At 41.5% G+C, this 13,185-nt stretch overlaps 1 protein-coding gene across 1 annotated transcript in view; it reads right to left on the minus strand.

Annotated features, from left to right (window-relative positions):
• ptk7a (protein tyrosine kinase 7a) overlaps window positions 1–13,185 on the minus strand; it is a 51,765-nt gene that overhangs the window by 7,747 nt on the left and 30,833 nt on the right. The window contains exons 7-13 of the mRNA XM_039657308.2: window positions 10,825–11,091; window positions 8,341–8,477; window positions 5,535–5,670; window positions 5,276–5,395; window positions 3,115–3,264; window positions 2,872–3,016; window positions 2,632–2,759 (exon numbers count right to left, since the gene is read on the minus strand). Of these exons, the coding sequence (XP_039513242.2) occupies window positions 2,632–2,759; window positions 2,872–3,016; window positions 3,115–3,264; window positions 5,276–5,395; window positions 5,535–5,670; window positions 8,341–8,477; window positions 10,825–11,091 (1,083 nt within the window). The remainder of the gene's footprint in view (window positions 1–2,631; window positions 2,760–2,871; window positions 3,017–3,114; window positions 3,265–5,275; window positions 5,396–5,534; window positions 5,671–8,340; window positions 8,478–10,824; window positions 11,092–13,185) is intronic.

Below are 13,185 nucleotides of genomic sequence, written 5' to 3' on the forward strand. Positions count from 1 at the left end.
AGATTTTGAAACTAGTTTGAGTTGTTCACAGATTTTGAAACTAGTTTAAGTTGGTCACGCAGATTTTGAAACTAGTTTGAGTTGGTCACGCAGATTTTGAAACTAGTTTGAGTTGGTCACGCAGATTTTGAAACTAGTTTGAGTTGATCACTCAGATTTTGAAACTAGTTTGAGTTGGTCACGCAGATTTTGAAACTAGTTTGAGTTGGTCACTCAGATTTTGAAACTAGTTTGAGTTGGTCACACAGATTTTGAAACTAGTTTGAGTTGGTCACACAGATTTTGAAACTAGTTTGAGTTGATCACGCAGATTTTGAAACTAGTTTGAGTTGGTCACGCAGAATTTGAAACTAGTTTGAGTTGGTCACAGATTTTGAAACTAGTTTGAGTTGTTCACAGATTTTGAAACTAGTTTAAGTTGGTCACGCAGATTTTGAAACTAGTTTGAGTTGGTCACGCAGATTTTGAAACTAGTTTGAGTTGGTCACGCAGATTTTGAAACTAGTTTGAGTTGATCACTCAGATTTTGAAACTAGTTTGAGTTGGTCACGCAGATTTTGAAACTAGTTTGAGTTGGTCACTCAGATTTTGAAACTAGTTTGAGTTGGTCACGCAGATTTTGAAACTAGTTTGAGTTGGTCACGCAGATTTTGAAACTAGTTTGAGTTGGTCAAGCAGATTTTGAAACTAGTTTGAGTTTGTCACTCAGATTTTGAAACTAGTTTGAGTTGGTCACGCAGATTTTGAAACTAGTTTGAGTTGGTCACGCAGATTTTGAAACTAGTTTGAGTTGGTCACGCAGATTTTGAAACTAGTTTGAGCTGGTCACGCAGATTTTGAAACTAGTTTGAGTTGGTCACACAGATTTTGAAACTAGTTTGAGTTGGTCACGCAGATTTTAAAACTAGTTTGAGTTGGTCACGCAGATTTTGAAACTAGTTTGAGCTGGTCACGCAGATTTTGAAACTAGTTTGAGTTGGTCACACAGATTTTGAAACTAGTTTGAGTTGGTCACGCAGAATTTGAAACTAGTTTGAGTTGGTCACGCAGAATTTGAAACTAGTTTGAGTTGGTCACAGATTTTGAAACTAGTTTGAGTTGTTCACAGATTTTGAAACTAGTTTAAGTTGGTCACACAGGTTTTGAAACAAGTTTAAGTTGGTCACAGATTTTGAAACTAGTTTAAATTGGTCACGCAGATTTTGAAACTAGTTTGAGTTGGTCACGCAGATTTTGAAACTAGTTTGAGTTGGTCACGCAGATTTTGAAACTAGTTTGAGTTGGTCACGCAGATTTTGAAACTAGTTTGAGTTGATCACTCAGATTTTGAAACTAGTTTGAGTTGGTCACGCAGATTTTGAAACTAGTTTGAGTTGGTCACGCAGATTTTGAAACTAGTTTGAGTTGGTCACGCAGATTTTGAAACTAGCTTGAGTTGGTCACTCAGATTTTGAAACTAGTTTAAATTGGTCACGCAGATTTTGAAACTAGTTTAAATTGGTCACGCAGATTTTGAAACTAGTTTGAGTTGGTCACGCAGATTTTGAAACTAGTTTGAGTTGGTCATGCAGAATTTGAAACTAGTTTGAGTTGGTCACACAGATTTTGAAACTAGTTTAAGTTGGTCACACAGGTTTTGAAACTAGTTTGAGTTGGTCACGCAGATTTTGAAACTAGTTTGAGTTGGTCACACAGGTTTTGAAACTAGTTTAAGTTGGTCACACAGGTTTTTAAACTAGTTTAAATTGGTCACGCAGATTTTGAAACTAGTTTGAGTTGGTCACACAGATTTTGAAACTAGTTTGAGTTGGTCACGCAGATTTTGAAACTAGTTTGAGTTGGTCACGCAGATTTTGAAACTAGTTTGAGTTGGTCACGCAGATTTTGAAACTAGCTTGAGTTGGTCACGCAGAATTTGAAACTAGTTTGAGTTGGTCACAGATTTTGAAACTAGTTTGAGTTTTTCACACAGATTTTGAAACTAGTTTAAGTTGGTCACGCAGATTTTGAAACTAGTTTGAGTTGGTCACACAGATTTTGAAACTAGTTTGAGTTGGTCACACAGATTTTGAAACTAGTTTGAGTTGGTCACGCTGATTTTGAAACTAGTTTGGGAATGTGGCCGTGTTTTGGAATTGCTCGGGTAACTTAAAAACAGCTTTTAATATCTTAAATAGGATAGCCTCAATATAATCTGACCAAAATTTAGGGAATAACCAAAGAATGCCATAGAAATTTGAAAACTATGTTTTCAACAAAGTTCAAAGTTTCAAAACGTTCAAATTCAATAATTTAAAAAATAATTTAATCCTTAAGGAATTGGTTGATGCATACCAAAATAAAAACAGAAGGAATTAAAAATAAGTGCTTGGTGACATTGGAAAAATTTGGCAGAGCAAATAATTGAAATCAAATGACTTTAAATGTACATGCAAATTAAAACTGTTGGTGGTGCCAGAGGGTTTGAAATAAACCTTAATTTGGCATGACAGGTGTTGATACCATGAGAAAAATTGTAAAACCATTCCAACTTTAGGAGCTGCAATGGACACCCATCCAGAAAATAACACAACTAACAGATATGAGGGCACCTAACTAATAATTGAAGAACGTTGAGGGTGTCAGACTCACCCACAACGTAGAGCTCTGCCGAAGTGTGTGCAATGTTACAGCTGTTCCCTGCGATGCAAGTGTAGCTCCCAGTGTCCTCCGTGCTGACGTCATGAATGACCAGAGAGCCGTTGGGCATCTTCTGGAATCTGAATCAGAAATAATCAAGAAGAATCAGCACTGAAATGTTCAAATTTGTCATATCTGACATATTCAGATGAACTCGAGAAAGCCGAAATGTTGCTAATGTTTGTGAGTTACCTGCTCTTGTCTGCCTCCAGAAACTTGTCTTTTTTCTTCCACTGGATAAAGGGATGAGGGTCTCCAGTGGCCTGACAGTGAAGTACTGCAGTGTGTCCCTGATATACTGTGGTATTCTCTGGCTTGAGCTTGAACGTCACGTAAACTAATGAATGGGAAAGGAGTTAGAGTCAAAAGATACAAAAACTTGGAGATCAAGGGAAACAGAAGTGCATGAATTAGTTCCCTCTGTTTCGGCTGTACCTGCGACGGTGAGCTGGACGACTGCTCTGATCTCTCCCTGCTGATCGTTGGAGGCCAGGCAGGTGTAGTTGCCCGCGTCGGCCCGTGTGACTTTGGTGAAGTGCAGTGTGCCCCTCTGCTGCTCCACCATCACTGGGATATCACTGCCATCTGGACACACACGCCACATCAAAATCTATTTTTCCAGCACCAGTTGTTTCCATTTTCAAGGACACTAAGCGGAGAAGTTCATAATTTTACAGTCATTTATAACCTAAATATGATTTGAGTTTACACCGAATCCTAAGTCTTTTATGACGTCTAAAAGCTGATTAAAAATGTAATTAAGTGTTCATTGTCACAATATTCATAATTATGACGTTTTAGATCGCGATTAGAAGTTTTAGATCAGTACGATTTTTTATGCTTTTAAATGAAGTTTCTTCTGCTCACCAAGGCTGCTTTATTTGATGAAAAAACAAAAGACAAACAGTAATATTGTGAAATATTATGACAATTTAAAGTGACTGTTTTAATACATTTTAAAATGTAATTTGAAAGCTGAATTCTAAACATCATTACTGTTGCTGATCACACATCAGTTTTCAGTGTCACATAATCCTTCAGAAATCATTCTAATATGCTGATTTTATGCTCAAAAACATAAATTATTATTTTCAATGTTGAAAACAGTCGTACCATTTTCCCCCAAAATTCTATGATGAATAAAGAGTTCAAAAGAACAGCATTGATTTAAAATAAAATCTTTTCTAACATTATAAATGTATTTACTGTAACTTTTGATCAATTTAACTCATCCTTGATGAATAAAAGTAATTTTCTAATTTCTTTCCCCCAAAAATAAAAAATAAATTCTTACTGACCCCAAACTTTTGAATGGTAGTGATTAATATTACAAAAGCTTTCCATTTCAGATCAATTCTGTTTGTTTGAACTTTCTATTCATCAAAGAATCCTGAAATAAAAATGTAAAAAACTGTTTTCCACATGGATAATCATCATAAATGTTTCTTGAGCATCATCATATTATAATAATTTCTGAAGGATCATGCGACACTAAAGACTGGAGTAATGATGCTGTAAATTACACTTCACTATACATTCACATAGAAAACCACTGTTTTATATTGTAATAATATTTCAAAATATTACTGCTTTTTTTTGGTATTTTTTGGCAAATAATTGCAGCCTTAGTGAGCAGAAGAGACTTCTTTTAAAAACATAAAACATCTTCCCGATCTAAAACTTTTGACCGGTAGTGTATATAATAACAACAAGGAAATAATATTTGGTTCAAATAAAGTATCAAAAGCAACTCATCATATGGTTTCAAATACTGTTAAAATACATTCAGCAATATAAAAAATCATCTTATGTGCAATATATATTATAACAAATGCCTGCAGATGGTGACAACGGCCTGGTGTTGTTAATCCTTGCTTAATATTGGCCAAACAACATTTAATTCAAACGTTTACTTAATCTTTGGCTACTTTACAATAGAGATGCTACAGCCACTGTATTATCTTCAAGAGGAATATGTGGATATTAAACATGCAAACTTTTATTATGAAATCGCGATGAACAACAATTCGCATATTTAGAAAATGGCCTAATAATGCGGTTCATGGATTCTTGTCTGTGGAACGCGCCACTTCCGGTATTTTGCGCAACTTGCAGTCGAGGATTTTTTTTTTAATCGAGTACTTTAATCGAGGAATCATGACAGTTTAACTTTTTGTAACATGTACAGTGGCATCAAAATATTTCTGGACAAGTCACACAAAATGTCTGAATATCACGTCATTAGGTAACAAGATATGAAACCAAGTGACGCGTTACGCAAGTTTTTCTCTGTACTAACTTGTCCTCAAAGAATCACTTTCCCTCAAGATCACACAGTTGTCTTAACACTGTAACCACAAGTGCAGTTCATCACATCAACTATCAAAATGTTTCACCAATCGTTGAGAATCACAAAGTGTCAGAATTGTTCAGTTTTGTGAAATTTTCACCTTGGAAATTATGACTTAGGTGTGTAAATATGTTTTATAAATCTGAATATAAAGATTAGGATAGTAAGTCTTAGGTTTATTCAATATTCCAAACATTTATTTTGGCAGTCTGTTCAAATTCACTAAGTAGTTATTTCTCTGCACACCTGTTCTGATCCAGCGGATGGTGGGGACCTGACGGCCCTTGGCAGAACACTGCAGATTTCCTTCCTTGTTGAACTCCAGGCACTGGTAGGCCTGCGGCGTCGGCGTGAACTTCAGACGCTCTGAAACATACCGTAACAGCGAGCACTTGGTGAGAAGCCTCAAAGGCTTTTATATACAACCCTCTTGACATTCAGACAATCCAAAAAACAAAACAAACTAGTACCAAACAACAATCAGCACGTAACAATTGTCCCTCACCGAGTACATAGACCCGCGCATGGGCTTTAAGCTTTCCCGCCTCCGTTCTGCTCTCACAGCCGTACTGATGGCCGTCATACACCTCCACATTATTTATGCGCAAAGTTCCATTGGAGAAGAGCTTGAAGCGAACGTCCTTTACAAAACACAAAGAGAGTGTGTGTGTTAGGCACATTTAAATAAAAGACTACATGATGACAACATTATCTCGGAGCGATTGGCATGGCATTGCTGTGAGTGAGCATGTAAAACATGTAACAAATGAAATAACCCCCGTAGCAGATCTATACAGGTGAAGCTGGGCAAGGTGAAGGCTTTCTGAGAGCGCGGTATTTCTTTGAATGTTGAGCCACTGATGCAACAGCAACCAATCAGCTGCACTAGATGAACATGCGATTGCTACCAAATGAGTTAAGGATCAGTCTGCGCCATCTAGAGCTTCATGCCAGAACTAGGTATTTTTGTGCTGTGTTGAAAATCCTAATTAGTTGTGACCAGTCAAAAATGACCAGTCTCTGAAAAATTGCTTGTAAATCTTTCATTATGCCATGTTCTTGCCAAATATGGGATTTAATCTGTTTGAACTTCAGTTTTTTTTTGAGGTGAACAAGCTTGAGTGCTTTTAAAAAACTAAGGTCCATAACGTCAAAACCAAAATGACAGGATGTTTGGCCGACTCATGGACTCTATGGCAATGGCAATCGGCAGGACCCAAATAATCTATTTTTAATAAAGCAGCTGAAATTATGCAGGTATCCTCAGGTTATGGTTGCCATAACACACACCAAGTTTGGTCAGAATACGAAAACGAATACAATGCAGAGATATAGGCTCAATTTAATTTTTGCCCAGCTCTTCAAATTTGTTTGTGCGTTACTCAAGAACTCGATTTCCAGAGATTTTGTCAGCAAATGATCAAATGACAATGATCTGGTTAAACTGTGAACATCTGAGTAAGTAGGAGTTTCAGAAAATGTTGTCATAGGGTGCAAGCTAATCTCTTAAGCCAGGGAAACAGAGGGAAAAAAAGAATTTGGTCCTTCACGGTCCAAAAGTTGTTAGCATAAACATGAGTGCAACTTTGGCGCTATAGGGATTGAGGTAGAGACTCCAAATTTGCTGTGGTTAATGTTCTGTCGTCGATCTGTGTGCCAAATTTCACAACTTTCTAGCATACGGTTCTATTGGCTGCAATAGACTCAAGAGCAGCAGGAGGAGGAGAAGAAGAAGAAGAAGAAGGGGAAGGAGGAGAAAGTAGGAGGAGAAAAAGAAGGGGAAGGAGGAGAAAGTAGGAGGAGAAAAAGAAGGGGAAGGAGGAGAAAGGAGGAGGAGAAGGGAGGAGGATGAGGGAGGAGAAGGGAGGAGGAGGGGAAAGGAGGAGAAGGGAGGAGGATGAGGGAGGAGAAGGGAGGAGGAGGGGAATGAGGAGAAAGGAGGAGGAGGGGAACGAGGAGAACGGAGGAGGAGAAGAAGGGGAAGCAGGAGAAAGGATGAGGAGGGGAAGGAGGAGAAAGTTGGAGGAGGAAGGAGAAGGAGGAGGGGAAGGAGGAGAAAGGAGGAGGAAGAGGAGAAGGAGCAAAAAGGAGGAGGAGGAGGAGAAAGGGAAGGAGGAAGCAGAGGGAGGGGAAGGAGGAGGAGCAGAAAGGAGGTGGAGGAGAAGGGGAAGCAGGAGAAAGGAGGAGGAGGGGAAGGAGGAGAAAGGAGGAGGAGGGGGAGGAGGAGAAAGGGAAGAAGGAGAAAGGTTGACGAGGAAGGAGGAGAAGAAGGGGAAGGAGGAGAAAGGAGGATGAAGAGTAGGAGAAGGAGCAGAAATGAGGAGGAGGAGAAGAAGGGGAAGCAGAATAAAGGAGGGGAAGGAGGAGAAAGGTAGAGGAGGAAGGAGGAGAAGAAGAAGGGGAAGCAGAAGAAATGAGGGGAAGGAGGAGAAAGGTAGAGGAGGAAGGAGGAGAAGAAGGGGAAGGAGGGGAAAGGAGGATGAAGAGGAGGAGAAGGAGCAGAAAGGAGGAGAAAGGAGGAGGAGAAGAAGAAAGGGAAGGAGAAGAAAGGAGCAGGAGGAGGAGGAGAAAGGAGGAGGGTAAGGGAGGAGGATGAGGGGAACAAGGAGAAGAAGGGGAAGCAGGAGAAAGGAGGATGAAGAGGAGGAGGAGAAGGAGCAGAAAGGAGGAGGAGGGGAAAGAGAAGAAGAAGAAATGGAAGGAGAAGAAAGGAGCAGGAGGAGGAGAAAGGAGGAGGAAGGAGCAGGATGAGGGGGAGGAGAAAGGAGGAGAAGAAGGGGAAGGAGGAGAAAGGAGGGGCAGGAGGAGGAGAAGAAGAAGCAGAAGAAAGGAGCAGGAGGCCACTTTTTGCAATATGCAATAAATACAAAGCCTGTCTTAATTGAAGGGAAAAAAGTGCACAAAAAGATTGAATCCAATAACTGCTAATGACACAGCATACTGACAGATTCATAAGCAATTTTTTGTAGGCCAGTCATTTTCCACCAGGGACACCACATGTGAAACAAGGTATGAAGAATGATCAAGAATAGTTGTTATAGTCTACATGTGTGACTAAAGTCAGTAATGCAATAACATTTCAGGAAAAAGCAAACCCTCTCCAGGTCAAAGTGTCCTTGTGGAAAACAACACAAGGGTTAATATCTGCTTCATGGTCTACTGTGCAGCAGAGGATCGTCTTTCCCCAGCAAAAAAAAAAAAATCACCACATCTTCATTTTCAGAAACATCAAAAGGTTTCACTGGCCTCAGGACACAGCTAGAGGTCGCATTACAAATATGATATCAGCATGACATCACTGTCCACCTCACCTCTGCGGTGATTGGCTGCATGTTGCGGAACCACATGACCTCGGGTTCAGGCGTGGCGCGTGTGTGGCAGTGCAGGTACCCGGGGCGGCCCTCCTCCAGCTGACTGTCCACAGGTTTCTGGACCCACTCCGGTTTGGCTGCACAGGATCACAACAGGAATCATGGCATCAGAGTTTAAACAGTGATCTGGTGAAGGAACACTCCCCTTATTCCTGCATAAACTTGTATCCAATCATTCAACTCCATTAAAAAAGCTCAATCTGGTTACTTCAGCTGACGAGTCTCTAAGGAAAGTTCTTCAACAAGAGATCACATTGTCAAAGATCACATTCATAAGGTAGTATTGGCCATTATGAAGAACAGTTGGTGGAATGGGAGATATTCAGTAGAGGACAGCTGGGCCCGACACACATTAAATGCATTGAGGAACACAAGCTTGATTTATTTTGCTGAAATGTATCTATTAACATAGGTATCCCTTTCAGGTCAACTACTTTAATAGCACAGCAACACTTTGAAGAGCTGACCAAACCTGTTAAACAACGGCACAGACATCTGCGTACACTAACACTTGCAAAACTTCACATCTGCGTTTCTGGCCTAAGACTTACTGGCCACAGTGACCGTCAGAAGAAGGGGAAGCAGAAGAAAGGAGGGGAAGGAGGAGAAAGGTAGAGGAGGAAGGAGGAGAAGAAGGGGAAGGAGAAGAAAGAAGGGGAAGGAGGAGAAAGGTAGAGGAGGAAGGAGGAGAAGAAGGGGAAGGAGGGGAAAGGAGGATGAAGAGGAGGAGGAGAAAGAGCAGAAAGGAGGAGGAGGGGAAGGAGGATAAAGGAGGAGGAGAAGAAGAAAGGGAAGGAGAAGAAAGGAGCAGGAGGAGGAGGAGAAAGTAGGAGGGGAAGGGAGGAGGATGAGGGAGGAGAAGGGAGGAGGAGGGAAACAAGGAGAAGAAGGGGAAGCAGGAGAAAGGAGGAGGAGGGGAAGGGGGAGAAAGGTGGAGGAGAAAGGAGGATGAAGAGGAGGAGGAGAAGGAGCAGAAAGGAGGAGGAGGAGGGGAAGGAGGAAATAGGAGGAGGAGAAAGGAGGAGGAAGAGGAGGGGAAAACTTCACATCTGCGTTTCTGGCCTGAGACTTACTGGCCACAGTGACCGTCAGAAGAAGGGGAAGCAGAAGAAAGGAGGGGAAGGAGGAGAAAGGTAGAGGAGGAAGGAGGAGAAGAAGGGGAAGGAGGGAAAAGGAGGATGAAGAGGAGGAGGAGAAGGAGCAGAAAGGAGGAGGAGGGGAAGGAGGATAAAGGCGGAGGAGAAGAAGAAAGGGAAGGAGAAGAAAGGAGCAGGAGGAGGAGGAGAAAGGAGGAGGGGAAGGGAGGAGGATGAGGGAGGAGAAGGGGAACAAGGAGAAGCAGGAGGAAGGAGGGGGAAGGGGGAGAAAGCAGGATGAAGAGGAGGAGGAGAAGGAGCAGAAAGGGGGAGGAGGAGGAGGGGAAGGAGGAGAAAGGAGGAGGGGAAAACTTCACATCTGCGTTTCTGGCCTGAGACTTACTGGCCACAGTGACCGTCAGAAGAAGGGGAAGCAGAAGAAAGGAGGGGAAGGAGGAGAAAGGTAGAGGAGGAAGGAGGAGAAAAAGGGGAAGCAGAAGAAAGGAGGGGAAGGAGGAGAAAGGTAGAGGAGGAAGGAGGAGAAGGAGGGGAAAGGAGGATGAAGAGGAGGAGAAGGAGCAGAAAGGAGGAGGAGGAGGGGAAGGAGGATAAAGGAGGAGGAGAAGAAGAAAGGAGCAGGAGGAGGAGGAGAAAGGAGGAGGGGAAGGGAGGAGGATGAGGGAAACAAGGAGAAGAAGGGGAAGCAGGAGAAAGGAGGAGGAGGGGAAGGGGGAGAAAGGTGGAGGAGAAAGGAGGATGAAGAGGAGGAGGAGAAGGAGCAGAAAGGAGGAGGAGGAGGGGAAGGAGGAAATAGGAGGAGGAGAAAGGAGGAGGAAGAGGAGGGGAAAACTTCACATCTGCGTTTCTGGCCTGAGACTTACTGGCCACAGTGACCGTCAGAAGAAGGGGAAGCAGAAGAAAGGAGGGGAAGGAGGAGAAAGATAGAGGAGGAAGGAGGAGAAGAAGGGGAAGGAGGGGAAAGGAGGATGAAGAGGAGGAGGAGAAGGAGCAGAAAGGAGGAGGAGGAGGAGGAGGAGGAGGAGGGGAAGAAGGATAAAGGCAGAGGAGAAGAAGAAAGGGAAGGAGAAGAAAGGAGCAGGAGGAGGAGGAGAAAGGAGGAGGGGAAGGGAGGAGGATGAGGGAGGAGAAGGGGAACAAGGAGAAGCAGGAGGAAGGAGGAGGAGGGGAAGGGGGAGAAAGGTGGAGGAGAAAGCAGGATGAAGAGGAGGAGGAGAAGGAGCAGAAAGGGGGAGGAGGAGGGGAAGGAGGAGAAAGGAGGAGGAGGAGGAGAAAGGAGGAGGAAGAGGAGGGGAAAACTTCACATCTGCGTTTCTGGCCTGAGACTTACTGGCCACAGTGACCGTCAACTCTTGTTTCTTCAGTCCAGCCTTGTTTTGTGCAAAACACGTGTAGATCCCAGAGTCCTCGCCACGAGTGGGACTGAAAATCAGGTCCAGTCCGTCCTGGGATACTCTGCCTGTGGGTGGAACTCGCTGTCCCGCATGTTCCCACCAAACCTCTGGCTCCGGGTGCCCATGGGGAGGTCGACACTTCACTCGCTCCAGAGAGTCTCCGGTGAACACCCTGGACTGTTTAGGCATCATGTCCTCGATTTCTGAGGGGGAAACGCCAAAAAGAAACAGGTTAGATGGAGACGTTTGGACTAGGCGGCCCCTTATTCAGTGAAAACAATGACATCGGAGCCGCGTAAGCCGCTCAGTCCTGTAAAAGCACTCAAGCAGGTGCTGGAAACAGAAAGGGATTAGATGAGCTTCATCACTGAAGCCGCAGTTAATCGCTCTGAAGATTTACTGGATCAGGATCCCAGAGTTCACCAGTGTGTGAGGGCCACTAGAACCACACCAGGCCTCTTTACGGTATCAGTGAGACACAATGGGGATTATTATTAGGGTCGAATCATTAGGAATGCATCAATTCTGGGTCCACTTAACGATTCCATACCTTCTTTACGCCATTTTGGAGCCTCTGTCTTAGCTACAACTACAGTGTTTGAGGGTCTAAGTAGATATTATCCATGGGCAGTCAATGAAAACCATAGACGGGTATTACGCACATTTTTTACATTGCAACAAACACTGGAATTACTTGATTCAGCAGTTCAGAATCGATTCGTTCTTTTAGGAGATGATAACTTTGATTTGATCTTTAAAACTTTACAGCTATTTTACATTCACAGGCAGCTAGTATTACACACTGCATGAAATTTAATATTCGGAGGGAGAGGGGCACTTATAAAAACGTTTATGCCACTTTCAAGACAAGTCATAAAGGAGTCATTCACTTTTAAAAAAACTTTTGCTGATAATTTACTCACCCCCATGTCATCCAAGACGTCCATGTCTTTCTTTCTTCAGTCGAAAAGAAATGAAGGTTTTTGATGAAAACATTCCAGGATTTTCTTCATGTAATGGACTTCAATGGGAACCAAACGGTTCAAGGTCCAAAAGACAGTTTCAGTCCAAACTGTTCAAAGGGCTTTAAACGATTCCAGACGATGAATAAGGGTCTTATATTTCAAAAAAAGTTTACGTTTTATAAGCTCAAATGCTCGCCTTGCTTTGTTCTGAAAATCAAAATGAACGAATCTTTTTCCAAGTCAATTCGTTCATTTCGTTTGTTGAATGAACCAAATGACTCGAAAAAAGATTTGTTCATTTTGATGAACGAGTTCGAACAGGAGAGTCACGAACGTTCATCACAGAACAGAGCAAGGCGAGCATTTGAGCTTATAAAACGTAATAATTTTTTTTTTAATGAGTGATCGTTTCGCTTGATAAGACCCTTATTCATCGTCTGGAATCGTTTAAAGCCCTTTGAACAGTTTGCAGTTTGCACTGAAAGTGTCTTTTGGACCTTGAACTGTTTGGTTCCCATTGAAGTCCATTATATGGAGAAAATCCTGGAATGTTTTCATCAAAAACCTTAATTTATTTTCGACTGAAGAAAGAAAGACATGGACATCTTGGAATGACATGGGGGTGAGTAAATTATCAGCAAAAGTTTTTTTTAAAGTGAACTACTTCTTTAATGTTACACCACCACACTATGGTCTGTTAACCATAGCATATATATATATTAGGGCTGTGCAAAAGTTAATTGCGATTAATCGCATCCAAAATAAAAGTCTGTGTTTACATAATATATTTGTGTGTGCTGTATATGATTATGTTGTATATATAAATACACACACATGCATGTATATATTTAAGAAAATGTGTTATTCATATATCAAATATTTATATTTTTATAATATAGATTATGTATTTATAAATATATACAGAATTTAAGCGCAAATAATTCTTAAATATATACATGCATGCATAGGTATTCATATATACAAAATAATTATCTACAGCACACACAAATATATTATGTAAACACAGACTTTTATTTTGGATGCGATTAATCACAATTAACTTTTGCACAGCCCTAATATATATATATATATAGAAGATCAAATTAGCCAAATGTCTGCAGGGTTCCTCTCTATAACATCACTTCTTGTTTTTCCTGCATGCTTCTTGATGTTGACATGACACTGATTTGCCGGTTAAAAGTTTAAAAACATTATGTAGTGAAGCTTTGAGGTTTGTTATTATTTTTTCAAATGCATTCGTTTAATCAGTTATAACCCTGACATGTTTGAAAATCAAAATGAATTTAAAATTCTATAATAAAGTCATGGGTC

Source organism: Pimephales promelas, chromosome 2, assembly GCF_988280905.1.
Source record: "Pimephales promelas chromosome 2, fPimPro1.hap1.1, whole genome shotgun sequence".
Taxonomy (NCBI): domain Eukaryota; kingdom Metazoa; phylum Chordata; class Actinopteri; order Cypriniformes; family Leuciscidae; genus Pimephales; species Pimephales promelas.